Source organism: Microcebus murinus, chromosome 24 (assembly GCF_040939455.1).
Source record: "Microcebus murinus isolate Inina chromosome 24, M.murinus_Inina_mat1.0, whole genome shotgun sequence".
Lineage (NCBI taxonomy): Eukaryota > Metazoa > Chordata > Mammalia > Primates > Cheirogaleidae > Microcebus > Microcebus murinus.
The window spans coordinates 8,189,187-8,215,024 of NC_134127.1; the positions used below are offsets into that span (position 1 = coordinate 8,189,187).

Consider the following 25,838-nt stretch of genomic DNA (forward strand, 5'->3'; position numbering starts at 1 on the left):
GAAAGAAAGAAAGAAAGAAAGAAAGAAAGAAAGAAAGAAAGAAAGAAAGAAAGAAAGAAAGAAAGAAAGAAAGAAAGAAAGAAAGAAAGAAAGAAAGAAAGAAAGAAAGAAAGAAAGAAAGAAAAGGGTGGAGCTGTGACAAGCACAGGCCGTGGAGTCACCGGTCCTAAGTTGACATCACAGTTCTGCCACTTTCCGCTGTGAGATCTTGGCAAGTTACTCAACTTCTCAGAGCTCCAGTTTCCTCATCTGCAAAACAGAGATAATGCCGCGAGTCTCAGAGGGTTACTGTGCGGAGGAAGTGTATGTATGGAAGGCCCGCAGCTGGTGCTCATTAAATATGACAGATTATTTATCAAATGCCTTCCTTTTAGTTCCTTCCCACGACTGTGCAACACCGTGTCCCCGACCAGATGAGAACCTGTGGAAGGCAGCAACTGTATCTCATTCATCTTTGGATCTTTACATATCCAATCCCTAACTTGGTTTTCCCTCCCACCAACGACCTCAAGGTCTTTTTGTTCAGTTAAATAGCATTGATTAAAATAAGAGAAATAATCTACGATTCTTGGCGGTGGATAAAATAAGAGCAGTAACAACAATTTCTATCATGGGTCATTTGAGACATTCGCTAAAGACAAGAGACTAAAGACATGATCCATCCACCAGCTTCAACCTCTGGCAACGTGTTGATAATCTTTTTCATTTATCTCTCCAGCACTCCTTCCCCACCAGCCCTCCCTTGAGAATTTTAAAGCAAATCCCAGATATCATCATATCACTTCAACTATTATTAATACTTGCGTGTATTTCTGATAGCACTTCACAAAGTGTGGTCTGCAGGCTCCTGGGGGTTACAAAGACTCCTTCAGGGAGACTGCTAGGTCAAAACTATTTTTACAACAGTATTAATATATTGTTTGTCTTTTTCATTCTCACTTTCTCAAGGGTATAGTAGAATTTTCCAACACAGACTGAAGGCAGCAGCAGACCTGAGGATATAGCCAATATGAAAGAGAGTCGCAAATTTTTTACAAATTTGTTTACATAAATGTAAAACAATGCCACTCTTGTCACTATTTTGTTTGGAAAATATGGTTATTTTTCATAATATAAGTCGTTATTTAACATGTAATATTTTTATTATTGCTATGTTTAGAAGAATTAAATGAATACTTTTATTTATTTTATTTTATTTTTTATTTTTTTGAGACAGAGTCTCACTCTGTTCCCCTGGCTAGAATGCAGTGATGTCAGCCTAGCTCACAGCAGCCTCAAACTCCTGGGCTCAGGCGATCCTCCTGCCTCAGCCTCCCGAGTAGCTGGGACTACAGGCATGCGCCACCATGCCCGGCTAACTTTTTCTATATATTTTTAGTTGGCCAATTAATTTCTTTCTCTTTTTAGTAGAGACGGGGTCTTGCTCTTGCTCAGGCTGGTTTTGAACCCCTGACCTTGAGCCTCAGCCTCCTCCCGCCTCAGCCTCCCGGAGTGCTAGGATTACAGACGTGAGCCACCACACCCGGCCTAAATGGATATTTTTTAAATTGTCAGTTTTAATTTCTAATATAGAAAAAAATATATTTACCTAAACATTTATCCCTTACACATAAAGAAAAGCTCTTTGAGGTCCTCAATACTTTTCATTTATTTTTTATTTTTTCTTTCACCATCCATATTTCTACCAACACTCAATACTTTTTAAAATTATTTTTTGATTGGGATTTCACTCACAAACCCTAAGAATTACCACTTTAAAGTATACAACTCACTAGGTTTTGGTATATTCACAAAGTTGGGCAACCACCACCACTAGCTAATTCCAGAGCACTTTTTTTTTAAGACAGTGTCTCACCCTGTTGCCTGGGCTAGAGTGCAGTGGCATCATCATAGCTCACTGCGACCTCAAACTCCTGGGCTCAAGTCATCCTGGGACTATAGGCGTGTGCCACCATCTCCAGCTAATTTTTCTGTTTTGTAGAGACAGGGTCTCGCTATGTTGCTCAGGCTGGTCTCAAACTCCTGGCCTTAAGCGATCCTCCCGCCTCAGCCTCCCAAAGTGCTAGGATTACAGGCGTGAGCCACCACACCCTGCCTAATTCCAGAGCATTCTTATCACCTGAAAAGAAAACCCCAAACCTGATAGCAGTCAGTCTCTAATTTCTCCTGCCCCTTCCTTCTCCTGGCAACCACGAATCTACTTTCTGACTCTATTGATAGGCCTATTCTGGACATTTCCTATAAATGGAATCATATGATATGTGGCCTTTTGTCTCTGGCTTATTTCACTTAATATAATGTCTTTAGGGGTCACCCATGTTATAGTATATATCAGAGCTTCATTCTTTCTCATGGGCAAATGATATTCCACTGTATGCAGATACTACATTGTGTTTATTCATTCATCAGTTGGGGACTTGGGGGTTGTTTCCACTGGCTATCGTGCATAATGCTCCAATGAGCATTCAAGATCAGGTTTTTTCAGACAACTGACTTGTTTGGAAAAAAAAAAAAAAGAAAAAAAGAAAAAAAAAATCAGGTTTTTGTATGAATACATGTATGTAGTTCTCTTGGCTATATATCTAGGAGTAGAATTCCTAGGTCATATGCTTAACTCTCTGTTTAACTTTCTGAGAAACTGTCAAACTATTTTTCCACAGCAGCTGCACCATTTTACATTTTAATCAGCAATGCATGAGCACTCCGATTTCTCTTCCAATTTCTTAACATCCTTGCCAAAATTTATTTCTTGTGTTTTTGATTCTAGCCATCCTAGTATGACTCAATAACTTTTTTAGAGTGTAAAGGGTCCCAAGACTAAACACTTTGAGAATTGCTTTTCTAACAAATAGCTTTTAAAGACTACACAAACATACCAACATTATCAATCTAAAACAATTAACAATAATTCCACAAAACTGAGTAACACCCAGGTAGTCAAGTTTTCCTGGGACAGATCCAGTTTATACCTCTGTACCAGCATAATTATTAAAACTGTCTTCTTGAACTGTCAACATATGCTGCTTAGATGACAAATTACATAAACACCCTAATAGTTGATCTAAGTCCACATTTCCCCAATTGTCTTAAATATGTCTTTTTTTTACAATTTGTTTACTGAAAATAAGATCCTACATTGCCTGTTGAGATATCTTAAAACTTTTAGCTTATATCAGTTCTTCCTCCATGCCAATTGCTTTCATGCTGGTTATAAAATTTACTTAAGAAACTGGGTAATTCGTAGAATTTCCCATATCCTTGCCTTGACTGATTATACTATCTTGGTGCCTTTTTCTTTGTCCTCCATATTTCTTGTCATTTGGTAGTAGATCTAGAAGTTCGAGTAGGTTTAGGATCAATTTTTGTGCAAGGATATTTCATAGGTGGTGGGTACTTCCTTGAGAGGCAAGTGGTATCTGGTTGTCTCACTTGTGTGATGTTAGATAAATCAATAGTTTAGTGATATAAAGTTTCTCATCAACCTTTCACCTCGTAATTGTAATCGCCATCGGTGACTGTCTTTGTCCCTATACTTCATTAGAATAGTGACTTTCTAATTCCATCAGTTCTGTGTCACCTTTTACTCTCACAAAACATACAGCAGAATAAATGCTTGATATTTTTTCCCCCATTTATATATCAATCTTCAAAATAAAGAGTTGGTTCCACAGGTGAGCCAAAGGTGGATGATGAGGGATTGTTTTTAGTATCATCACTATGAATTCATGGATTTATATATATTTGATATGTTTCGAATCATTGCAGTCATTATTCTTTTTCATGCTCAGATTGTTCCATCTTTGGCTAAAGGGTGCCCTTCATCTTGGATCTGGTGTTATTAATCTCGGAGGTATTTGGTAGCTACCTTGCTTTCTGGCATAACAAAACACCACAAGCGCCGAAGCAGGTGGATTGGTTAAGGTCAGGAGTTCGAAACCAGCCTGAGCGAGACCCCGTCTCTACTAAAAATAGAAAGAAACTAATTGACCAACTAAAAATATATATATACAAAAAATTAGCCGAGCATGGTGGTGCATGCCTGTAGTCTCAGCTACTCGGGAGGCTGAGGCAGTAGGATTGCTTGAGCCCAGGAGATTGAGGTTGCTGTGAGCTAGGCTGACGCTACGGCACTCACTCTAGCCTGGGCAACAAAGTGAGACTCTGTCTCAAAAAAAAAAAAAGACAAACACCACAAGTGGAGGACTTCCTGCCCCAATTCTGTAATCAGTCATTTCCTAAATGTTTGCTGATTTCTGTTAGCAGGAAATGGCATTTAGACTATGAATTTGGACTAGGGCATGCTCACAGCTTTTGGACTGTCATTGCTTCTTGGTTCATTCAGTGGACACAATCCAGATAAATGTATTTTGTAGAATGAGAAAACTTAATTATGAAATCATACTGACAATGCCAATTTAAATTTCAGATTATAGAATTTATACCTAACTTCATTGATTTGACACTTGTTTCTGTTTTAATGGAAAGCCTTGGTGTCTAACAATATTAAGATAATTGCTTATTTGCTATTTTTATTTATATGTAAATTATACACAATATATGTAATAGCAGCCAAATAACAAGTATTATTACTAACAATATTATTACTAAATACAGTTTATTTCATTGCCATTCTTGTCTGTCCTTAGACTATTTTACACTAAAGATATGTAGTCAAATTCATGAGTTTTAAAGTCAGTTTCTTATTTTTCTATGTGGTTATGCTAGTGACTCAATACACATTTTATTTCTATTCTTTTTTTTTTTTTATTTTGGCATATTGTGGGGGTACAAATGTTAAGGTTTCAAAAAATGCCCTTTCCCCCCCTCCCCCCACAAGTCTGAGTTTCCAGCATGACCATCCCCCAGATATTTCTATTCTTTTAGGAAATACTGTGTTATTTTCTTTTCAAAAATAATTATGTAAAACATGTACATGATTCCAAAGTCACAACAATAAACCGCAGTATACACAGAGAAGTCTGGCTTCTATTCCTATTTCCTTCACCCTGTTCTTTTCTTATATGTAATCAATTTTATTAGCTTGTCATTTGTATTCTATTGATTCTCCTTTAACATATATAAACAAATGCACACATGATTATATCTATTTTCCCATCTTTCTTTTTTTTTTTTTCTTTTTTTAGTGCTTGGAGAGAGATGTAATCCCATCTTTCTTACAAGAAAGGCAACATATACATGGGCTCTGCCCTATTCTTTTTCACTTGACAATACATCCTGAGTTCCATGACGGTCCACAAAGATGGTCTTCTTTTTTTCTGTACAGCTGCACAGAACTGCATTGTGTAGACGTGCGTGGCTTACTCAGCCAGTCCTCTGTGGATGGACATGTGGGTCCATGGACAAACATTTACTGCATGAACAAACTGTGCCAGGCACTGGCAATGAAGACACGGCCTGTGGCTTCAGGAAACCGAGCTGTAGCAGGGGAGATCTTTACAACACAAGTGCTTTCCTCATGACCAAGTGCGTGCTTGGATCCACTTGGCACAAGGGGCACATGGCACGGGGAAGAAACCTAACGCGCAGGAGGGACACAGGGACTGTCCATCGATTGGCATCTTGGTTCCATGAGGGCCTTTATCCAGGAGAGCTCCCTCCGGGAGCAAATACGTGTCAGCAGTGACTGAAACGGCTTAGAAAATCGTGAGTGCCACCAATCGGTCGGAGAAGGGAAAACCAAATCAAAGAGGTTCTAGATGGCAAAAATTCCCCCGGAAAGAGGAAATGGCAAGTCCGCCCAGCAGCTGCGGCCTAACAATAAGAGCCAACAGCTATATAGTAATAGAATTTTCCGCTGAACAGACGTTGTCCTGAGCGGGTCTACATATATTTAACTCCTTTATTTCTCATAACAATCCTAAGAGGTAGGGATCATTACCACCCCACATTTTTTTTTCCAGTGGGGAAATCAAGGCACAGGCTGGGCTCGGTGGCTCACGCCTGTCAATCCCAGCACTTTGGGAGGTCAAGGCCGGAGGATCGCTTTAGGCCAGGAGTTCGAGACCAGATGGGGCCAACACAGCGAGACTGTCTCAACAACAACAACAACAACAAAACAAAACAAACAAAAAGCAGCCGGGCGTGGTGGCACGGCCCTCCATCCCAAGCCACCGGGGAGGCTGAGGTGCGGAGGATCACCTGAACCCGGGAGTTGGAGGCTGCGGGGTGACAGGGCGAGGGCCTGCCTCTAGAACAGAAAGGAAGACAAGGAAGGAAAGAAGGGAGGGAGGGAAACAAAGAAAAGACCAAAAAAAAAAAAAAAGAGAGAAAGAAAAGAAAGAAGCAATGAAGGCACCGAGAGGTTGCCAACTTTTCGCCAAGGTCACACGGCAAGAAAGACAAAGGTGGGACATAAGTATGTAGGTGTCCCTGCACCGTAGCCCCCCGCGCCCTTGGGGGGACATCCTCGACCTCCCCAACCGCCCCCACCGCGGACAGCCCCCCAAACTGGATCGGAAGACCCCGAAGGGCTTTAGCGCGCAGGCGCCCTGCTGTTTCGCCGCGAGGGCTCAGCACAGCCGGCAGCCCCGGGGAGCCGAGGGTCCCGCGGACGCGAGGCCGCCCTCGGGGGCGACTAGGACGCCGACACGGCGCGCGTTCCCTCAATCCCTGGGGACCCGCAGCCGCGGGCGGCTCTCCAGGACGGCCCCGGAACGCGCCGCTTACACCGCGAGCCGGACGGCAGCTTCTAACTCCTCAAACCGTCTAGCCAGGAGCTAGGAAGCTAGTCTCGCGGAAACAGCGCAAGCGCAACACTACACACAACAGCGGCCTAAGCTTGTCACGTGACAAAAGGAAGACCCAGAACTAACTGCAAACTCAAGACTCTAGGATCACCCCAGCAACCAAATACTAGAAGAAAAGATCCTCTAAAGTTCACGTCAGACGGGTAATGTGCCGATGTCGTAACAAGGTTTGAGGGAGGCACATCTCACGCATGCGCGTGAAAACCCAATCATCACGCTTATGAACTACAAAAGGATCAGAGCAGGGGGCGCTGTTAAGGAGCCCCAGGTATGTGCCACTAATTTTACAGAAAGGGTGACTAACGTGGTCCACATAGATTCAGTTTTGACCTGTAAAATCCCCTACATTAAAAAAATCTCACATTGATATTCCGTGATTGTTCGTTTTTTTGTGCGTTAACCGATGAGGACGAAAACATTAGAAAGAGTATCGTTATATATGCAAATATGTTCTCCATAGCTCCACCCTTTCACCTTTTTTTTTTTTTCGTGAACCTGGATCTTTATTGGCTTTACGACCGTAAGTCGTGAAATGACGAGGCATTGCGGCAGTATTGGCGGAAGCTGGCTTTAGGCTTTACGGTAGCAATGTTAGCAATGTCCGCATCTCGCTAGCCGCCGGTGTTTTGTGGGAAAGGCTGCAAGTGTCTGTCCGTTGTGTTCGTGTCTTGGCTCAGGAGTTTATTTCTTAAACTCTTTATTTTTATTTTTATCTTGAGTCTTCAGAGATGCTGTAGTAATTTCTCCACTTCGCTGTTACAAGCCCGAGACTCTCTTACTGGAAAAGGCCCCTTTCCCTTTCCAAGGTTCCTTCCCTTTATTCTTATCCCGGTGAGACTCCCGGCTTCTCCAAGGCGTCTTGCCGTTTTATTAATTTGATTTTAGTTGTTTATGTTCTTTGGGAGAAATCCAGCCTCCGGTGATCTCTCCTTCCCTCTTTTCCGGCCTCCTTCCTCGTCCTCCGGGGGAGACCAGCCCTTCCGTGCTGCAGTCTGAGGAATGGAGCTGGACGGCGCTCGGGAAACCCGGCCGCAGGAAGGCTCTTCCTTGCCTGGAGAGTGGTCTCCCTCCGCCCTTGGACAGGCCTTCTCCAAGATTTTGCACTGTCTTACCGGCCAAGAGACACGACTGGGCAAAGCCAGGGATGCAGCTCTTAAAGACCTCGGTTCTCTAATAGAAGACACGGAGTGTGAGAGATTATTTGAGGGGAGTGGCGCACCGCTCCGCGGAGTGCCCGAGATACTAGGGCAGGTGGCGAAAGCTCTGGAGAAGTACGCAGCCCCACCCAAGGAGGAGGACGGGAGAGCTGAGGCTCACAGTCAAGTGGCCGAGAAAGCAACAGAAGTTGGGCTACTGTTTCTTAAGCTGTTGGGGAAAGTTGAGGCTTCCAAGAATTCTCTGGGCTGCCCTGAATGGAAGACAAGTCTCCGTCACTTGGCAGGACCCATCTACATTTTTGCTGTCACACACAGCTTGGAGCAACCCTGGACCAGCCCAAGATCACGGGAAGTTGCTAGGGAGGTTCTCACGTCACTGCTTCAAGTTACTGAATGCGGTTCTGTGGCAGGATTCCTACACGGAGAAAACGAAGATGAGAAAGGGAGATTTACTATGATAATGGGACTTCTCAAACCCGATTTGAATAAGTAAGTACTACTCGTGCTTTGCCACCGACTTCAGCCTCAACCTCATGTTTTAGAACGTTAAAGCTCGAAGGAACCGAGTTTCTTCGTCAGTAAAATAAGGGTGTCGTAATAGCACATCTCTTAAAGTCCAGAAAGGCTGTGATTTGCTGTAAATGGCATAACTGGGTAGTAGCAAACTTGAGATCATAAGCGAGGTCTTCAGGCTCATTTTTCCAGGAGCTTTTTCCAGCCTTCGTGACAACTGCCTTGGAAAATTTGAAATCTTGTCTCACTTATATGGAAATTGGATGGGGATTTGGAGAGGATTTAAATTCATGGTTTGAATTTAGACTTAGGGATCTTGAAACTCATCATTAGTTATTAGATAGGGATGGTTACCAGATAAGGAAGCAATGATTGGGATGGAAAAAAAAAAGCCTTTTAGATTGCTGCTAGCCAAAGTACTTCTGGTGGGTTTCCACTTGCTACTTTGTTGGCACTGGAGTGGTGTGGAAAAATATCCACAACTGTCATTTTACCAGGAACATGAAGTTAAAAGGCTTGATTTTAAGTCTGGTGCTTCTTTTTATTGTTCTGAGTAGCTTAGAGACAGCCTCTCTGAATCTCAGTTTTATTGTTTGTAATATAAAGATAATATACCTATTGCACTGTTACTATTTTGTGGATTAGTTGACCCACATGTGTAAAATCATTTTATAAGTGATAAATTGGTGTTCAAATATTACTTCATTTGTTTCTTTAGTATAATAATGTTAGTATGTTTCCTTTACTCCTCTCTCCCTTCTCAATACATCTTCACTGTAAGCACCACCTAGAACCACCAGCTGTGATTATAAGTGGCTACTTCTCATTGGATTGGCTTTAGACCCGGAGCTGGGTGATTATTAAATGTATTTAGTGCAAGTTGTATAAATTAATTCTAATCCAAATCTTCAAACGTATAGTATAAAATCAAGAGTCGTCTTAGGTGCAAAGTACTTTTTTTCAACGACAAGAAAAATACTCAGTTTAGCTTGAACTGGTTAATTTTCTTTGCTACTTAACACCACCATGTCACTTTACTCGATGTGGTTTCGTGTGTCCGTTTAGGGAATCCTGGAAGAATAATCCAGCCATCAAACATGTTTTCTCATGGACTCTGCAACAGGTCACTCGACCCTGGCTGAACCAACATCTAGAAAGGATACTTCCCCCTTCATTGCTTATCTCAGATGATTATCAAACTGAGAACAAAATCTTGGGTGTACACTGCCTGCATCACATTGTGCTTAATGTGGTAAGCAACCTCTTGCTGTCTGTGGTCTGTACTGATGGGACAGCCAAGTCATTCACGGCTGTTCCTCATTCATGATGTCACTATTTTATTTTTGAGTCTATCATTTATTAGCTGGTTTCCTATTAATGCTCTTATTAAGTTTACTTATTTTATTTGTAATTTTCCTCCTTGTATTTTTCCTCTGCCAACCTGGTATTGTATCTCATAGGTAATGTAATAACTAAAAGGATAGTTATAGAAGAAACAGGAAGGCATGGGTCATTATCAAACTGAATAACGAGACCTTGGGTAATTAACAGTTGACTTTCAAGGACAATAACAAGGACAGAAAAAAAAAAAAATTCTACAGGTATCAACTCCAAAACAAGAAGAAGGAAAAAAAAGCAAAAAAATAAAATCAGAATTTGAAATGGATTATACAAAAATGTGCAAGCTACTACTCAAGGGAACTTTTTGAAAAAAAAACTTTGTATTATGGAGCTTTTAAATCGTATACATAAATAGAGTGGTATAATCAATCTTAGTGTACCCATAATCCAATGTCAAAGATAACATTTTGCCAATGTTGGGAAACTTTTAATTGGACAATTTGTCTAATTCCAGCCAGCTGCTGATTTGCTCCAGTATAACAGAGCCCAAGTTCTATACCATGCCATTTTCAACCACCTGTACACGCCAGAGCACCATCTCATTCAGGTAATTATGATTTGTTCATGACTTTGTCTGAGTTCTCTAAATTTGAGTAGAAGATGGCATTATGTGAGTAGGAATAGTTGAGAGACATTTTCCTCTCTTGGATAGCAAGGGTGGTGACCAAAAGCCGTTGCCAAGTTGAAAATATCTCAACACCAAGCAGGCATTCACATTCCTGAATCAGATAAGGCAGTATTTTATCTTCATCTTGGTCAATTGTGTATCACTTCAGGGGCAGCTTTATGTCTGACAAAGTTCTATTTTTATTAATTTAAATGTTCTTCCATCTGTGCTGCTTTATATCAACACACACACTTGAAACTCCTTGTATGTTAGATATTTTGAGTGTTGTTTAGTCTTTCATTCAACAGACATTCATTGAGTAACTATTACGTACCAGTAACCATTGTAGGTTTCAAGAGTAAATGAATCAGACAGAATTTCTGGCTTTAAGATACCTTTGGAGAGACATTTATGTAAATCTATGAATATATGTTTATATATCTACATATACCTACAGTACAGAGCAATAACTGTATCAGAAGAGGTTTGTATAAAATGCAGTGGGTATTCACCAATAGGCAACTAACCAGGCTTGGGGTGGTATGAGGGGTGGTATAAGGAGGCTTTGAGAAGGAGGTGATAATTGCTTTTATGAAGGATAAATAAAAGTTACTTAGAGGGAAGGAAATTTGAAGAGATAAGAAACAAGTTACATAAAAATAGAGGTAGAAACATCCCTTGTTTCTTTTTTATTTTTTCCTTCCTTATTTTTTCCTCTTCTACCCCAGAGAAAGAATGTAAAGGATTAAGCACTTAATGGTATTGTTACTAGTCTTTTAGAATTCTATGACATGGACCCCAAGGACAGTGGAATAATTAAGTTCCTAGAAAAATCAGTGAGTACTGTGAGTGAAAATAGATAAACTATAGATTCCTTCCATTCCTTCCTCCTAGGTCGTGCTCCTGTGTCTGCTGGATTTATTCCCTGTCCTGGAGAAAGCCCAGCAATGGAAGGGAGATGGAGCTCGACCCACCACGCACTGTGACGAGGTGCTGCAGCTGATCCTGACCCACATGGAGCCAGAGCACCGCCTTCTCTTACGCAGGACCTACGCAAGACACCTGCCCGCTTTCGTGAAGAGGTGAGTCCCTGGGCTGCTGGTCTGGGCATGCTCCCCAGCTTCAACCCTTTGGCATCACGTTTACTCTTTTGTCTTTAGGTTGGGGATCCTCACCGTCCGGCACATGAAGAGGCTGGAGCGAGTCATCATTGGTTATCTGGAAGTTTATGATGGACCAGAGGAGGAAGCTAGATTGAAGATATTGGAAACTCTAAAACTTCTCATGCAGCATACTTGGCCCAGGTATAGCAGACAGGTGTGCTAAAGGGAGTAAAACTCAAGCCGATTTTCTCTTCAGAACTTGCCCAGATGGACGTTCAGTACAAAGTATTAAGGACATGCCATATATTTGAATACCTCCCATTTTCACACTCCTATAGGAGTTTGAACTGAGCGGCTGGCATTAGAAAGATAAAATATACCTATAGTTACTTCAGGTGCTCATATTTGACCCTTTCGCCAGGCATGTTTAGATTCTGCCACTATTACATCACTTCTCTTTTAAACAAGTATATCTTAAGACTGGCTTAGATTGGTGCTGTGAAGAATATTCACCCAGGTGCTTTTTTTTTTTTTGAGACAGTCTCACTGTGTTGCCCGGGCTAGAGTGCCATGGCGTCAGCCTAGCTCACAGCAACCTCAAACTCCTGGGCTCAAGCGATCCTTCTGTCTCAGTCTCCCGAGTAGCTGGGACTACAGGCATGTGCCACCATGCCCGGCTCATTTTTTCTCTATATATTTTTAATTGGCCAATTAATTTCTTTCTATTTATAGTAGAGACAGGGTCTCACTCTTGCTCAGGTTGGTTTCGAACTCCTGACCTTGAGCGATCCACCCACCTCAGCCTCCAGAGTGCTAGGATTACAGGTGTGAGCCACTGTGCCCAGCCCCAGGTGCTCTTTGATGCCCTACAGGAAAAAATATCCTATGGTCAAATAAGTTGGGAAACCTAGGTTGTACATCTTTCTAGATTTATAATGTATATTAGAGTATTAAAGGTCATTTAGAAGTGCTGCTATAAAGACATGCTTAATGTGTTCATCCTTAACACATTAACTGCCATGTGAGTTGTATTTAAGTCACCCTAGTTTTGAGCCCTGGGCCTCGTGAAAAATATGTAACTCACATGTCTCTTTACCTTGGGAGCCATGTGAACTGTTTTTCAAGTTGTATGTAACTCATAGATAGAAAATAATAAGAAATAACAAATTTTTCATTAAATTAGGATCGTTTTTGTTTTTGAGGTTTTTATTCTATTTTCATAATAAAACACTGTGGCCTCATGGAAAAATGTTTTTTTCTAGTGTGGCAGTCAATGTGTTAAATCTAATTGAGAGTGGAGTACTTAAGGGCACATCATTTCACATCTCCAGAGCAGTGATCAGAATGCTAATTTAGCATTTTGCTTGCTTTGAAAGCATTCCAGCTCTGGCTTGAGGTAGGTGTCAGGAATAAATTGGAACCCAAACTGTTGAGTCAGCGAAAGGCTTTCTTGCACAACTGAAAATTTAATTCAGCCAGAGAATCCAGTGCCCCAACAACATATAGTATCTATTCTGGACCATAGTCTCTCACTTCTTTATAAATGTACAAGGATCCAGAGTAACTTTGCCCATGAAGGCCTTTCCCCTAGTCACATTTGTAACTAGGTTGCATTTGTTTACTTTCTATCTTTCTCCATTGCTGAACTGTACACTCCAAGAAAATGGAAGACCATATCTATTACATTCCCCCAAAGTATACTTAGTACCTGGCATTAGGTACACAAATATTTGAAGAATGAATGGACATGAATACATGAAAGAAAGAAATTGTATCAAATTAATTCTGTATCAGAACTTTAAAGAGAGCAGAGACCAATATTCCAAGAAGGGAGAAGTAAACAAATGTAAGGAGGTCAAAAAAGAAATATGTTGTTGTCTGTATATGAGGGGGCAGAGGCTGGGAAATGGAGAATAGAGATTATAAACTGAGTAACAGATGTAGGGCTGAGAGGCACACAAACCATAGGGAAAGGTTGGACATTTTTTAGATTAAGAGAAAAGTTTTTTCTCTCAGTCACATTTCTGTCCATAAATATGATTTATTGTGCATATTTTCACATTACAAGTTAAATTATTTTCTAGCTTTTATTTTTTTTATTGTGGTAAAAATACATAAAATTTACTATTTTAAAGTGTACAGTTTAGTGGCATTAAGTACAATCACAATGTTGTGCAGTCATCACCACTATCCATTTCCAGAGCTTTACCAAAGGCATACATTTTTATAAAGGTTAATTATCAGAAGTAAATAAGTTGGACTTAACTGATAGTAAGCTAGGATCTGAAATTAAATGACAGAAAATTCAAATTGACATTTAAGTTCCAGAAGCCTCACTTTATTTTTAACTTCCAGGCCTAAGATGGTGTTAACAGTTAAAAGTTTGTGGGTTCTCTCTTGTTCTGTGGCCAAAAGTACAGGCCTTTGGTAAGGGAAGATGCTGGTTCCCCTTTCTCAGCCATGAGGGGGCTATTTCCGTATAGTTCAACCAAACTTCTGGAAGGAAGGTAGGTAGGTATTCTTAGGCTACAGTGTGTGTGTGTGTGCACGCACATATGTACAGGAAGTATGCTAACAGGAGACTTAAGGTTAAGAAATCTGGAGTGGAGCCTCTGGTTCTGTTTCCAGCTCTGTGGTCTTTTACATCATTTAACTTTGGCTTTAGTTCCTTCATTTTTGAGATGAGGGCTTTCCACTAGATAGCCTTTGGTCTCTTCCAATTTTAATATCCTGATTTAGAGTATGAACATAGTTTTTTCTTCTTGATTCCAGAGTTTCCTGCAGACTTGTGGTCTTGCTGAAGGCTCTCTTGAAACTGATATGTGACGTAGCAAGGGATCAAAACCTTACACCAGAGCCTGTTAAAAGTGCTTTGCTACAGGAGGCCACAGACTGCCTGATTCTCCTGGACCACTGCTCCCAAGGACAGGTGAAGGTAAGACAGTCTGCAACGCAGTTTCAGTTGGGCCTCATTATCCTACCTATCCATAGGTAATTCCTATGATTGATTATCATTTACTGTGTATGTGCCCGACCAAGCCTGGAAATGAACATGGAGAGTTTTAGGTTTCTATCTCTGAGCTCCCTAGCCTTCAGCAGAGTTTGAGCAATACTTTATTCATCTTTTAAAACTATTCAGAACTGTTTAAACCAAAAGGCAAGAGGATCAGCAGATGTCATTGGGGCTAAGGACAAGAGAGAATGGAATCAAGAGTTTGGGGCAGGGCATAGTGGCTCATCCCTATATTCCTAACACTCTGGGAGGCTGAGGTGGGAGGATCACTTGAGGTCAAGAGTTTGAGACCCCATCTCTACTAAAAATAGAAAAAAATTAGTGGGGTGTGGTAGTGCACACCTGTAGTCCCAGCTACTCAGAAGGCTGAGGCAGGAGGATCACTTGAGCCCAGGAGTTGGAGGTTGGAGTGAGCTATGGTGAGGCCACTGTACTCTATACTAAGTGACAGAGTGAAACTGTCTCAAAAAAAATACGAGTGTAAAATTTAAGTTCTGTTCTCATCTTCTAAACTTAAAAAAAAAAAAAAAAAGGATAATGAGCTGTAAGCCCCTGAGGAGTAATAATAGATACAATAATTCAGATCTCATAATGTTTTCAGTTTTGGGGGGCAGCCATCCCTTTGGTAGATATTTTTAAATATTCTTAATTATCCACATGGAAATCCTTCCTTTGGTTTTACTCCACAAAAGTTAACTTCTTAAAGCCAGAGTATATAATAGTTGTATGTGCATTTATATATGTATTTAATAAACTATTGCCTGATTTTTTTACTCCATTTAGAAATCCTCAATTGAAAGACTAAAGGCAGCATGAAAAGAAATTCATATCCTAAAAATATTTAGAGATAGGATGGTTTGTTGTTTTATCATTTTATTCAAACCATGTTATCTTAGTTCTATAGTCTTCAATCAAACCCTAGATCCAACCTAATTTGTCTTGGTGAACTTAAGCTGTTTCTTCATACTAAGAAAGAAGAATCAAGGCAAAAGGGGGAAAAAATAATCTAAAAAAACCCCAAAGCCTGTCTGGTTTCATGTTTCAGGGTCTCCTGGCCAACATCCTCCATAGCTGTGACGACAGCAAGGTGGTGAACTGTATTAGAAAAGTGCAACAGGTTTCTGAAGGCGCTTCCTTCGATGGAACTTAAGATTTGTATGACTTTCCCCAGAGGAAAGGATTTTTTTTCTATCTGATTGTATGAATGGAGTTACTTATGGAAAAAGGTATTTATACACTAAACATTGTTTAAGTTAGAACTGCCTTTTCCTTCTTTCTTTCCTTTTACCCCTGTAAGAGTAGGGAAAAAAGAACAACAAAAAATTGAAGTCTTACCATTGCTAAATAAAGTTTGGGAGAAAAAAGGACACTGAGGAATTTAACATTTAAAATTTAGAAATATTTACACCCACAGTCTCATCCCAGATTCAGGAACTCATCTGCTAAGCTTCTTGGGCTCAAGCTGTTAGTTCAACACATATGCTATAAAAATACTTTGTTCACAAGTTAAGGCTTTCTTCCACTCACTCCAGATTTCTTGCCCCACTGAAGTGACATAAATATTAAAAACACAAATATTGTGTTAAATACAACACAAAAGAGCAAAAACTGGAGGTGTGTATGTGTTCAAGATAAAAAAAATGTTCCAAATGTTCAGTCCTGTGTACAAACGGTTGAAGGGAAATCACGTGGTCTTGGCCTTGGCCATGGGCTCTGTCTCCTGCTCGTATTCTATCTCTACGTAGGCTCGTTTTCTCCGTAAGGGTCCTTTCAAGGGTGTTTTGCCTTTGTGTTTCATATTAAGGGCCTTTTCTTCTTCCTCCTCTTTGGAGGATTCATCATCCTGATCTTCATCGCTGCTGGCATCCAGTTTATCCATATCCTAATACGGGGAGAGAACAGGTAAAAGAGTAGGGAAAATGCAAGACTTCTCCAAACTCCCTTCATTGTCCCCTGTATTTAGAACAAACAAGAATTTATTCACCTGTGTGTGTTCAGAAACACCACCCCTCCCCCCTCATTTTTTTTGGCTGCAGGCCTAAGCACAATTTTTTTAATCTATAAAGCTCACCTCAAAATCACTTATGTCACTCTCTTCTATCTCATCATCTTCCACAAATTCTCTTTTTCCCACATCCTACAATAAAATGTAACTGTTAGGTTCAAAATACATAATGAAGATTCAGTTTAGACATTGAAATCTTTTATTCTTTGATAAATAAGTACATAAATAATGTAATCAGAACCAGAGTCTACTTACTAGCTACCAAAATTAAGTTGTTCCTCAATTTAATATTTCTGAATTAAAAACATTTTAGAGCTATCAGATAATTTTTATTCATAATTTAAACCATCAGTGGTAAAACATCCTCATTTTAATTGATTAAAATCTATAAACAAGAAAAGCTTTACAGTTTGTCACCTTGCAGAAAAAATTTTAGAATGCCAATAAATAAGACTAAAATTGTTAATTATAAATGATTGCTGGAAAAACAAAGTAGCCACTGCTAAACGAAGATTAATGTCATTATAGAAAAAAATGACAAATTATTGTTGTTTAGGGGACTGAAAGTGACATTCTATAAATTACATAAAAACATCTAGTTTTCTATAGGTTTGTTTGAGAAAGCAAAGACTTACTTCTTCATCATCATCTTCATCATCTTTTTCCTCGGCATCTGAAGAGTCACTTTCTGTCTCCTGCTGTTCCAGGGCCTTGTCAAAGGCATGAATGGGGAAGTTGTAGATGTCGCCATACTGAAGAACACAAACACAGACTGGCTTTAACTACATTTGGATATGACACTTGAAGTTCCACTGTCTGACAAGCATTCTCTTTTTTCCTCAATAATTAAATCAGAACACTTGATTTGATGGCCAATATTTCTATATTATTTTCAAGCCTAGAGCCAGCAGTATCCAAAAAACTCATTGACATTTAAATAATCAGTGGTTACTATCAACTAGGAAAAAATCTATGGAGGATGGAACCCTATCATTTAAACTTTAGTAGTCTATAAAACCTATGCACTGGGACAAATGTAATTTTGCCGACAAGGGGAAATAGTAAGGAAAAGGATATTTTAATTATGTCTGTATAAATGACACTAATTTTAAGAAAGGAAAAACCTCATTTTAAAGAAACTATATAGGAGATGCAAGACCCTATGGTTTTTATAGAGATCTGGAATTTTTGCATTTAGGAATGGCAATTGGGAAAAATGGCAAAAAGGGAGAGGTCTCTTATAGTGAATGGAGTATCAAGGGGAACCAAAGCATTTCATGTGCTGTGTCAATGAACTAAAAAGAGGACCAGACCTATACGGATTTATTTTATTCCAGGGATAAAATCAGAGTTGGGATCTCTCGAGCATCTTCAAAACTAAAACACATTTTCCAATATTTCCTAACATGATACTACCACCTAAAGAATACAATTTGTACCCCAAAACTACTAGCTTTCTCACCGTATCTTGTTTCAGTCTCTCCAGCAATTCCTTCTCAATGGCATTGTCCAGCTGAGCAGCTATTAATGCCTTTTCCTATATGAGAAAAAGAGCAAACCTATTTAATTCATTAGCACCGATTTTTCAGCCTGCAGAAGTGGAAGAAACCACCATTTTTTTTTTTTTTTTAATACAGACGATATAATCATTTCCCCCCTTGGTATTACTGGCTTCTGCCTCTCTAACCATATACACTTCTTCTTTCCCTCCCAAACTTTCTTTGGAACCTTTCAATTCCAGAATTCTTATGGTTATAAACAATATTCTTAATCAAATTCTAAAAAAGCCTTTAATAGGTATATAAAACATGCAGGTCTACATAGTGACAGGCAGAAAAATAGGTAAAAAAATCTTTTTCCAGTAATCTCTCGGATGACGTATAACATCAACCTGTATGACCCAAAATGCAAAACATAAAATCTAATCATGATCTATCTTTCTAGTCTAAGAGTTTGCATTAATTTGATAGTGAAAGTCAGAGGGTCTTAAAGCTTCATACACAGAAGCTATCTTAGAATGATAAAGCATGTGGAATGATGCGCAATATTGGGAGTTGGGAGGCGAGGGGCATATGGATTAGTTAAAAGGCTACAGGTATGTTCTGTGTTCTCTAAAGTGGTTGCTTACACCTCAAGGGTGATCCACTAAAGTAGAGGAAGAAAATACTCAAAACTTGTGTATTTTTTTAATTTAAAAAATTAAGTGTTACTAATATTTTTCTTGTACACTGACATCGGTGCCTTCACTCTGTCCATAAAGCAACTAGTTGTGCGTCAGATATGGTGAGCAGGATAGCTTGAGGGAAGACTGCCCCATATATAGAGTTTAAAAGTGAAAGTGGTGGTCTCCTTTATTCAGATTATTACAGCATATCACTACTTGGTTAAGTGGATTAATAGATGACACTGAATATTTTGCAAAAGACAGAGTAGTTCTATAAAGGTATGCTGGTGATCTAATTAATAAGTTAGTACTTAAAAAAGTGGTAGAACCTAGAGATGAGCTATGCATCTTTCACAAAAAGAAAAATGTTTACCAACCTTTTCTAATATAACAAATGGCTATCTGTAGTATGTAACCTAGCAGAAGTTTTAAAAACAAATATACTTAATCTATTCTTTCTAGTGACTAATGGGAACAAAAACATCAAAAGATTATTAAAGCTATTTCTTTACAGGGTATGACAAATGATCCGGCAAATGTCTGTTGGTGAAAATGAGGTAAGCAAAGCAAACTGCAAGAATTACTGCAAATTTGAACTTGTCAGGAAAAGCTGATTCCTGGAGCTTTAAGCAGAAGAGAATTCAGCTTGAGTGAGAGATCAGTGATGTGAAAAGGCAGACTACTCTGGGACAAAGTTTACAGATTCTTGATTAGAGAATAGATAGGATAATATTACCATCACTATTCATTGCTTTCATAACAAAACTGTCCAATTTACTGCAAAGAAGCAAATAACCCCAGATCAAAAGTGGAGTTTCCAGTTCTTTCTTTTTTCGTGTCCTTTTTAGAGAGAGAGTCTTGCTCTCTTGCCCAGGCTGGAGTGTAGTGGCACAGTCATAGCTCACTGCAGCCTCGAACTCCTGGCCTCAAGCAATCCTCCTGGCTCAGCCTCCCAAAGTTCTGGGATTACAGGGTGTCAGCCACCATTCCTGGCAGAGTTTTCAATTCTTTACCAGTAATTTCAAAGTCCAAAAACTCAATTTAGCAGCCAAATATGACCATGAGGCTACTGCTGAAGGTAATATGTAAGATAGGCAACATCAGAATTCTGAAACATTTGACCTCATGAATTTCAGATAAAGGAGTTGTGGATCTCTAAGATATTCTGTTCCCTATTATTACATATACCACCCCCAAAGTGCCCATATGTTAGCTTGCCCCAAAAGTCATGATGTTAAGATATACAAAAATCAGATGTATTAGGCAACTGTTGTCCATTAGTGAACCAATATCCAAGGCATAAACGGTTTACATAGACAATGGTGACTGAATCTTTCTCATGAGCTCTGCCCATGCAGCCCTCCCCCAGTGAAAATATAGAAGGTATAAATATCAGATCAGGAAGTTACCTCTCTTCTTTTCTCCCTACGCTCCACCTTCTTACTCAAAGGAACAAGTTTCTTCCTAGGGGAAATAAAACACATTATCAAATAATGCAAGTTCACATGCTCTGTGTTCCTTTTTAAAAGATGAAAAAGGATTGGAATTGGTTTTGTAGGGCTCACCTCAATACAGCAAGATATACTATTTAAACATTTCTAGAAATTTAATGCTATAAAAGGTCAGGCATTTTTACATATACTTGAATATGGCTCTTTTTGTTTTCTTTAGGCTTTGTGAGATTCTGAGAGCATTCACTATGCTAACATTAATGCTTCGGTGAACTAAGAAAAGGGAATTTTCTGTAGAAAACTAATCTTTAGCATTCTCTACAGACCACAATGAAAAAGTGTTAGGGCCTAACACTCCTTGAGAAGGTAGTCTATTAATTCTGTGAATTTCATATCACTCTTTAAGATTAGTTTTCAGTGAATCCAGAGTCAAGTTCTTACATTCCTGTTCACATTTTTTTACATCATTTTCAAATCTCTAATGTTAAGGTTCTCTTAGGAGTTGGAAAATTTTCTGAAGCAGATTTTCAGGCAGGGAGGGTAACCAAGTTATACTCTATATTAAAAGTCCTGCCATATCAAAGGGCATACCTTTAATCTGAGGTAGAGTTTCTTCTTAGCATATCATAAAGATTCCACAAAGTTGAATTTAATAGATAGCACTGAAGTTTCACAATCTCTCAGCTTCAAAACATGTTCCATGGAAAGAGTTAAACCTTTGAATGATCCAAATACTTACTGTCGCTTTAGTGTAAGTTTTCTAATTCGGATTAGGTATTGGGTGATCTTGGTGAATCTCTGCTTACATTTGTGTCGAATGAAACGGGGCCAGTAAATTAAATTTTCATCAATTTGCTCCAGTGCTTTTTCATAGTTTTTATTAAGCCGGACCTACCAAACAGAAAAAGGAAGTTTGCAGGGTAAGGGTGAATGATTTATTAGGTCTTCACTGTCAACAACACTTACAGAGCCTAATAAGGATGGCTTTAAAAGCTTAATCTGGTTATGGTCAAGGAAGAGAGCATTATGGTCAAGCATGTGGCATTTATGCTCTTGATCAGTAGTCATTGTAGTTTTGTCATAAGTCTTACCCGTTCCCAGAGACGCCTAGGAAAAGCTGCTCGTTCTATAACCTTCATATACAAGTAGCACTGTCCTGAAGGATAAAGTAAAATACCTTTAGTGTTATTTACAGAGACTAAAGAACACCTCTTTAAAAGCTGTTGAGTAGTTCTCATGGAAGTTAAAACTAGGGAGTTACCTTTCTCTTCTTTAATAGTGGCATACTGACTATTTGCCAGGGGACAGGACGACCGATTACATAGTCCAGTCAGATTGTATTCATTTCTGCAGAAGCCCTGAGTCTTGGTTCTAGAATGAGAGGAAAGAAACAAAGATACATAGTCCAGTCAGGCTGTATTCATTTCTGCAAAAGCCCTGAGCTTTGGTTTTAGAAGAGAGCAAAGACACAAAGATTATAAGATGGGTTACCAAGAAGGCAACTGAAGGAATCTTAGTCCAAGTCGAAAATCCACACTCACCTTATTTTGAAGGAACAAAATTGCTTGTTTCCTAGTGTATCCCAGATAACCTGCAAGACAAAGTAAAAACCCATTGCAAATGTGACCCACGAGATGCCATATTATTTCAAGAAGATGATGTCCTAGGACAGTGCCTGCTTCACTGAGAAGAGTCTTTAAGGAATGAGAAAAAGTACTTAATAGCGTGACTTGTTAACTTTTCTTTACACAACAGAGTCTTGTAGAACAATGAAATATGGATCGTTAATAACCATAACTCCATTACCCAGAGATACAATTTCATTACTATTGTATATTTTTCCAGATTTCTTTCTATACATGTATATTTCATCAACTGTATGCCTATGTGTATATTTTTAGCAACAAGAGATCATATATATATACATTTCATAACTTTACTTTTTTACTTAATATGTTCATTATTCACTGTTGAAGGCTGCACAGTACTAGATCTTTGGATATACATATGTGATTTTATCTCATGGACAAAGAAAATTATCTGTTGCTATCCTCCACTAACTAATGTGTTCTTTATTCATTCTGCACTTACTGTATACTTGATTTATGTAAAGCGGTGACATCTCCAAGTCCTGACACACAGTAGGCACTCCAGAAAGATGTGTAAACAAAGCATCACAAAGTAACAGTAAGGCCACAAAGAAGTGCATGAGAGTATGGCAGTCTTTGTGTGAGGTGCTTTGAGGAATTGGGAAAAAGCTTTACAGCAATAAAAGGGAAAACATGAAGAAGGATGAAAGAATAGAATACACTGGGGAATTTTATAGGTGTGTCTGGTGGGGGATAGTAAGAAACTGCTAAGAGGAAAAGAAACTGGAAAAGTAGGGAGGTCATTTAGGCTTACAGCTTTATGTATAATCTCTAAATTGAGGACTTCCAAATTATCTCCTGGTCAGACTTCTTTCCTGAATACCAGATTTGTATGTGCATCTAGGCCTACTTGACATCTCCATGTGGATATCTAAAAGGTATCATAAATATTACCATATCCAAATCAAATTCCATACCTCTCAATAGGACATTCCTACCATAGTCCTCCCCATTTCAATAAATAAAATCACCACTGTATTTAAATTGTTTAAATCTAAAATCCCTTGCTTTCTCCCTTTTCTTCCTCCCTGAATCCATGACCAAGTCTTGTCAGTTATACTGATTTAACAGGCCTCAAATTCATCCATTTCTTTTCATCTCCACCATTACTACCTTAGTTGAAGCTACTTTCATCAGACCCTAATCTCCTTGCTTTCATTCTTTCTCTTTCAAACGTCCATCACACAGCAACTGAAGAACTTTTCAAAAACGTTTATCACATTATTAAAAGCCCTAAAAACACTTCCCACAAGACTCTGCATGATCTTGCCCAGGCAAGCATATCCAATTTCATTACCTCTCTCAACACAGTCACACTGGTGTCCTTGATGTTCCTTCTCTCATACCTTCAGATTTGTACTTGACTGATCCCAATGCCTAGATTGCTTATCCCTCAGTCACCCAGTGGCTGGTTCATTCTCATCTTTTAGATCTCAGCTGAAATGTCTTCTGTTCTGAGAAACCTTCCCTGACCTGGTCTCTCCTAATAACATTCTACTTCATCACTCCTGCTTTTTCTTTCATAGTACTATTACACAGTGCAATTGTTTTATTTATTTGTTCACTTGTTTACTATCTGTATCACCCCTCCCCGGCCCTCCGTGCTCCAGGAGAGCAGGGACTTTTTGTCTGGCATGTTAACAACCAAATCCCCAGTAACAACCACAACGTGCAGCACATTTTAAGCACTGAAGTATTTCTCCAACAAAAGAACTGAATGAGTGAATCTAGGCTGCTTCCGAAATTATGACTTGGGCAGAGAGTAGAGCAAATGTAAGGAAAAACCTAACACAGGAAAAGCAGATTGAACAGTAAGGTGCACATGGATGAGAAAGATCCTTAGATCCGAAGTCTAAACTTCGCCGCACCCTCTTGCCGCCACCCCTCCCCCCAAGTGCGGAGCTGACAGCTGACAGCATGGCACAACGTCCCTCACTGTAGGCACCGGGGTCTGGATCCACCGACCCTGTGGGTTCAGGTGGCGGTGTCCTGTCCCCATAACCCGGCTGGGCAGCGGGCTGCAGATCCCGGTTAGACACGCGTTGAGAACCCCACGTTCAAACATCGGAGTTCAGAAAACTTCGCATCTGGAGCAGCACGAGGCAAAACAGACCAGCAGAGTACGCGTTTTCTGAGTGTCCTGAAATGGGCACCATTCCCTGCGCGAACCCCGGGGTGTCAGAGCAACGGAAGGAGACTCACATCATCTGACTGCATGGTGTCGGCGGTTCAGCGTGTGGCGCCTGGACTGACCACGGGCGCGGACATGCTGTTTCCGGGAAATCACTTCCGGAAAGCCTAGTCGCGGCTCTCGCGAGAAGCGCAGAGACTGCCGGGACTACACAGCGACCCCTGGCGGCCTGGCTGTCGCGCGTGCTTCCACGTCACCGCCCAAGGGTACGTCAGCGCGCGCTCGCGTCGCTCCGGGCTTGTCACGGGCTCCCGGGGCGGGTAACCCAGTGGCGGCCCCGCGCAGGCCGCGGAGTCCCCGGGCGGCCTTCTCCGCGCGCGGTTCGTGGCCGCCCCCGAGTACCCGCCCCTTCTCCCGTTATTATGTCGCCAGGGGAAAAAGAATACCTTTACTGGTTCACACCGTCTTAACAAAAGCAAGGCCATTTTAGTACCGGAAGCGTCAGGAGAGCACGGCGGGTGGCAGGATAAGCACGGGCCCTTAATCTGAACGCACATCGCGTTGTGAGATAATTCGGTATATTATTATAAATGACGTAGTGTTACTGCCTGCAGGTGAAAAGCGCGATTCGGAACCGCCGTGTTGGAAAGCATCGATTTTTTTTTTTTTTTTTTTAGCACTAGCTTCGGAGCCAAACACGAGTTATAAAAACTAACTCTGCCTTTTACGAAGTGTCGCGGGGCAAGGCATTGCATTTTTATCAGCCTGTTGACCCGTTTCAAAAGTGGGTGCGTGCGAGGGGCGGAGATAGTTTGAACTGCAGCGTGCAAAGTGGTGGCGGTGGCTCTCCGCCCTGGGCGCGCGGCTGGTGTGCAGACCGGGAGGGGGCGTGCGGCCGCACGTGTGCCCTTTCCTGCGGGGGAAATCGAAGGCTGGACCGCCTGCACACACTGCGCTTTGCGAATTGCTGTAAGCAGGGGAAATGGTGGTTTTCTTCACTTTGGTTTAGTATAGCATGCCTTCGTCCACACCACCAACTGATGAGATGAGGCCTGTGAATAACCTTTTTTTTTTTTTTTTTTTAAAAAGAGACCTTCAATTTTAGAAGAGTTTTAGGTTTATGGAAAACCTGTGAAGCTATTACAGAGAGCTCACATCTATCCCGTACTAGTTTCCCCTATTATTACTAACATTAGATTGATACATTTGTTACAATTAATGAACCGATATTGACACATTATTATTAACTCATGTCCATACTTTCTTCAGATTTCCTGAGTACCTCCTTTTTACCTAATGTCCTTTTTCTGTTCCAAGATCTCATCCAGGATCCCACATTACTTTTATTTTATTTTATTTATTATTTTATTTTATTTTATTATTTTATTTTATTTTATTTTATTTTAGAGACAGAGTCTCACTCTGTTGCCCAGGCTAGAGTGAGTGCTGGTGCGTCAGCCTAGCTCACAGCAACCTCAAACTCCTGGGCTCAAGCAATCCTCCTGCCTCAGCCTCCCAAGTAGCTGGGACTACAGGCAGGCACCACCATGCCCGGCTAATTTTTTATATATGTTTTTAGTTGTCCAGCTAATTTCTTTCTATTTTTAGTAGAGACAGGGTCTCCCTCTTGCTCAGGCTGGTCTCGAACTCCTGAGCTCAAACAATCCTCCCCCCTCAGCCTCCCAGAGTGCTAGGATTACAGGCGTGGGCCACTGTGCACCCGGTCCCCACATTACTTTGAGTCATCATGTCTCCTTTGGCTCTTGGCTGCTGCAGTTTCTCAGACTTTTCCTTGTTTTTGATGGCCTTGAACATTTTGAGGAGTATAGGTCAGGTGTTTTGCAGAATGTCCTTCCATTGGTACTTATCTGATGGAG

At 40.3% G+C, this 25,838-nt stretch overlaps 3 protein-coding genes and 1 non-coding gene across 5 annotated transcripts in view; 2 read left to right on the plus strand and 2 right to left on the minus strand.

The window, feature by feature from the left end:
* Nucleotides 1-6,900: 6,900 nt before the first annotated feature.
* Nucleotides 6,901-7,004, minus strand: LOC142864298 (small nucleolar RNA U13). Its single transcript, XR_012914823.1, has one exon. It is a non-coding gene; the product is annotated as a small nucleolar RNA U13 (small nucleolar RNA).
* A 316-nt stretch (nt 7,005-7,320) lies between these two features.
* Nucleotides 7,321-22,807, plus strand: TTI2 (TELO2 interacting protein 2). 2 transcript variants are annotated; one of them, XM_075997231.1, is made up of 8 exons: nt 7,321-8,413; nt 9,503-9,689; nt 10,293-10,385; nt 11,340-11,527; nt 11,606-11,749; nt 14,321-14,483; nt 19,245-19,287; nt 21,758-22,807. In XM_075997231.1, exons 1-7 carry the CDS (start codon nt 7,767-7,769, stop codon nt 19,278-19,280), a joined length of 1,458 nt encoding a protein of 485 aa, XP_075853346.1. In that variant the 5' UTR covers nt 7,321-7,766; the 3' UTR covers nt 19,281-19,287; nt 21,758-22,807. The 2 variants fall into 2 exon arrangements, with proteins under 2 accessions (XP_075853346.1, XP_012631193.1); XM_012775739.2 differs by lacking the exons at nt 19,245-19,287; nt 21,758-22,807 and adding an exon at nt 15,607-15,738.
* MAK16 (MAK16 homolog) lies at nt 15,946-24,117 on the minus strand. The gene is made up of 10 exons (XM_012775741.2): nt 24,033-24,117; nt 21,723-21,772; nt 21,443-21,552; nt 21,273-21,337; nt 20,921-21,072; nt 20,140-20,194; nt 18,029-18,103; nt 17,202-17,318; nt 16,633-16,698; nt 15,946-16,443 (listed from the first exon to the last, which is right to left on the minus strand). Exons 1-10 carry the CDS (start codon nt 24,045-24,047, stop codon nt 16,246-16,248), a joined length of 903 nt encoding a protein of 300 aa, XP_012631195.1. The 5' UTR covers nt 24,048-24,117; the 3' UTR covers nt 15,946-16,245.
* Nucleotides 24,090-25,838, plus strand: part of POFUT3 (protein O-fucosyltransferase 3) — a 65,053-nt gene continuing 63,304 nt past the window's right edge. Inside the window, exon 1 of the mRNA XM_075997232.1 lies at nt 24,090-24,227. The gene's annotated coding sequence lies outside the window, so the exon portion shown is untranslated. The remainder of the gene's footprint in view (nt 24,228-25,838) is intronic.

Excerpts from the sequence above, each read along its gene's own strand:
- TTI2 (XM_012775739.2), top strand. The coding sequence starts at position 7,767 with ATGGAGCTGGACGGCGCTCGGGAAACCCGGCCGCAGGAAGGCTCTTCC. Across the intron at positions 11,528-11,605 it reads CTGCCCGCTTTCGTGAAGAG|GTTGGGGATCCTCACCGTCC; the intron begins GTGAGTCCCTGG and ends TTTTGTCTTTAG. Across the intron at positions 14,484-15,606 it reads GCTCCCAAGGACAGGTGAAG|GGTCTCCTGGCCAACATCCT; the intron begins GTAAGACAGTCT and ends TTCATGTTTCAG.
- MAK16 (XM_012775741.2), bottom strand. Across the intron at positions 21,073-21,272 it reads CTAGGCGTCTCTGGGAACGG|GTCCGGCTTAATAAAAACTA; the intron begins GTAAGACTTATG and ends TCTGTTTGGTAG. Across the intron at positions 17,319-18,028 it reads AGAGACTGAAACAAGATACG|TATGGCGACATCTACAACTT; the intron begins GTGAGAAAGCTA and ends TGTGTTCTTCAG.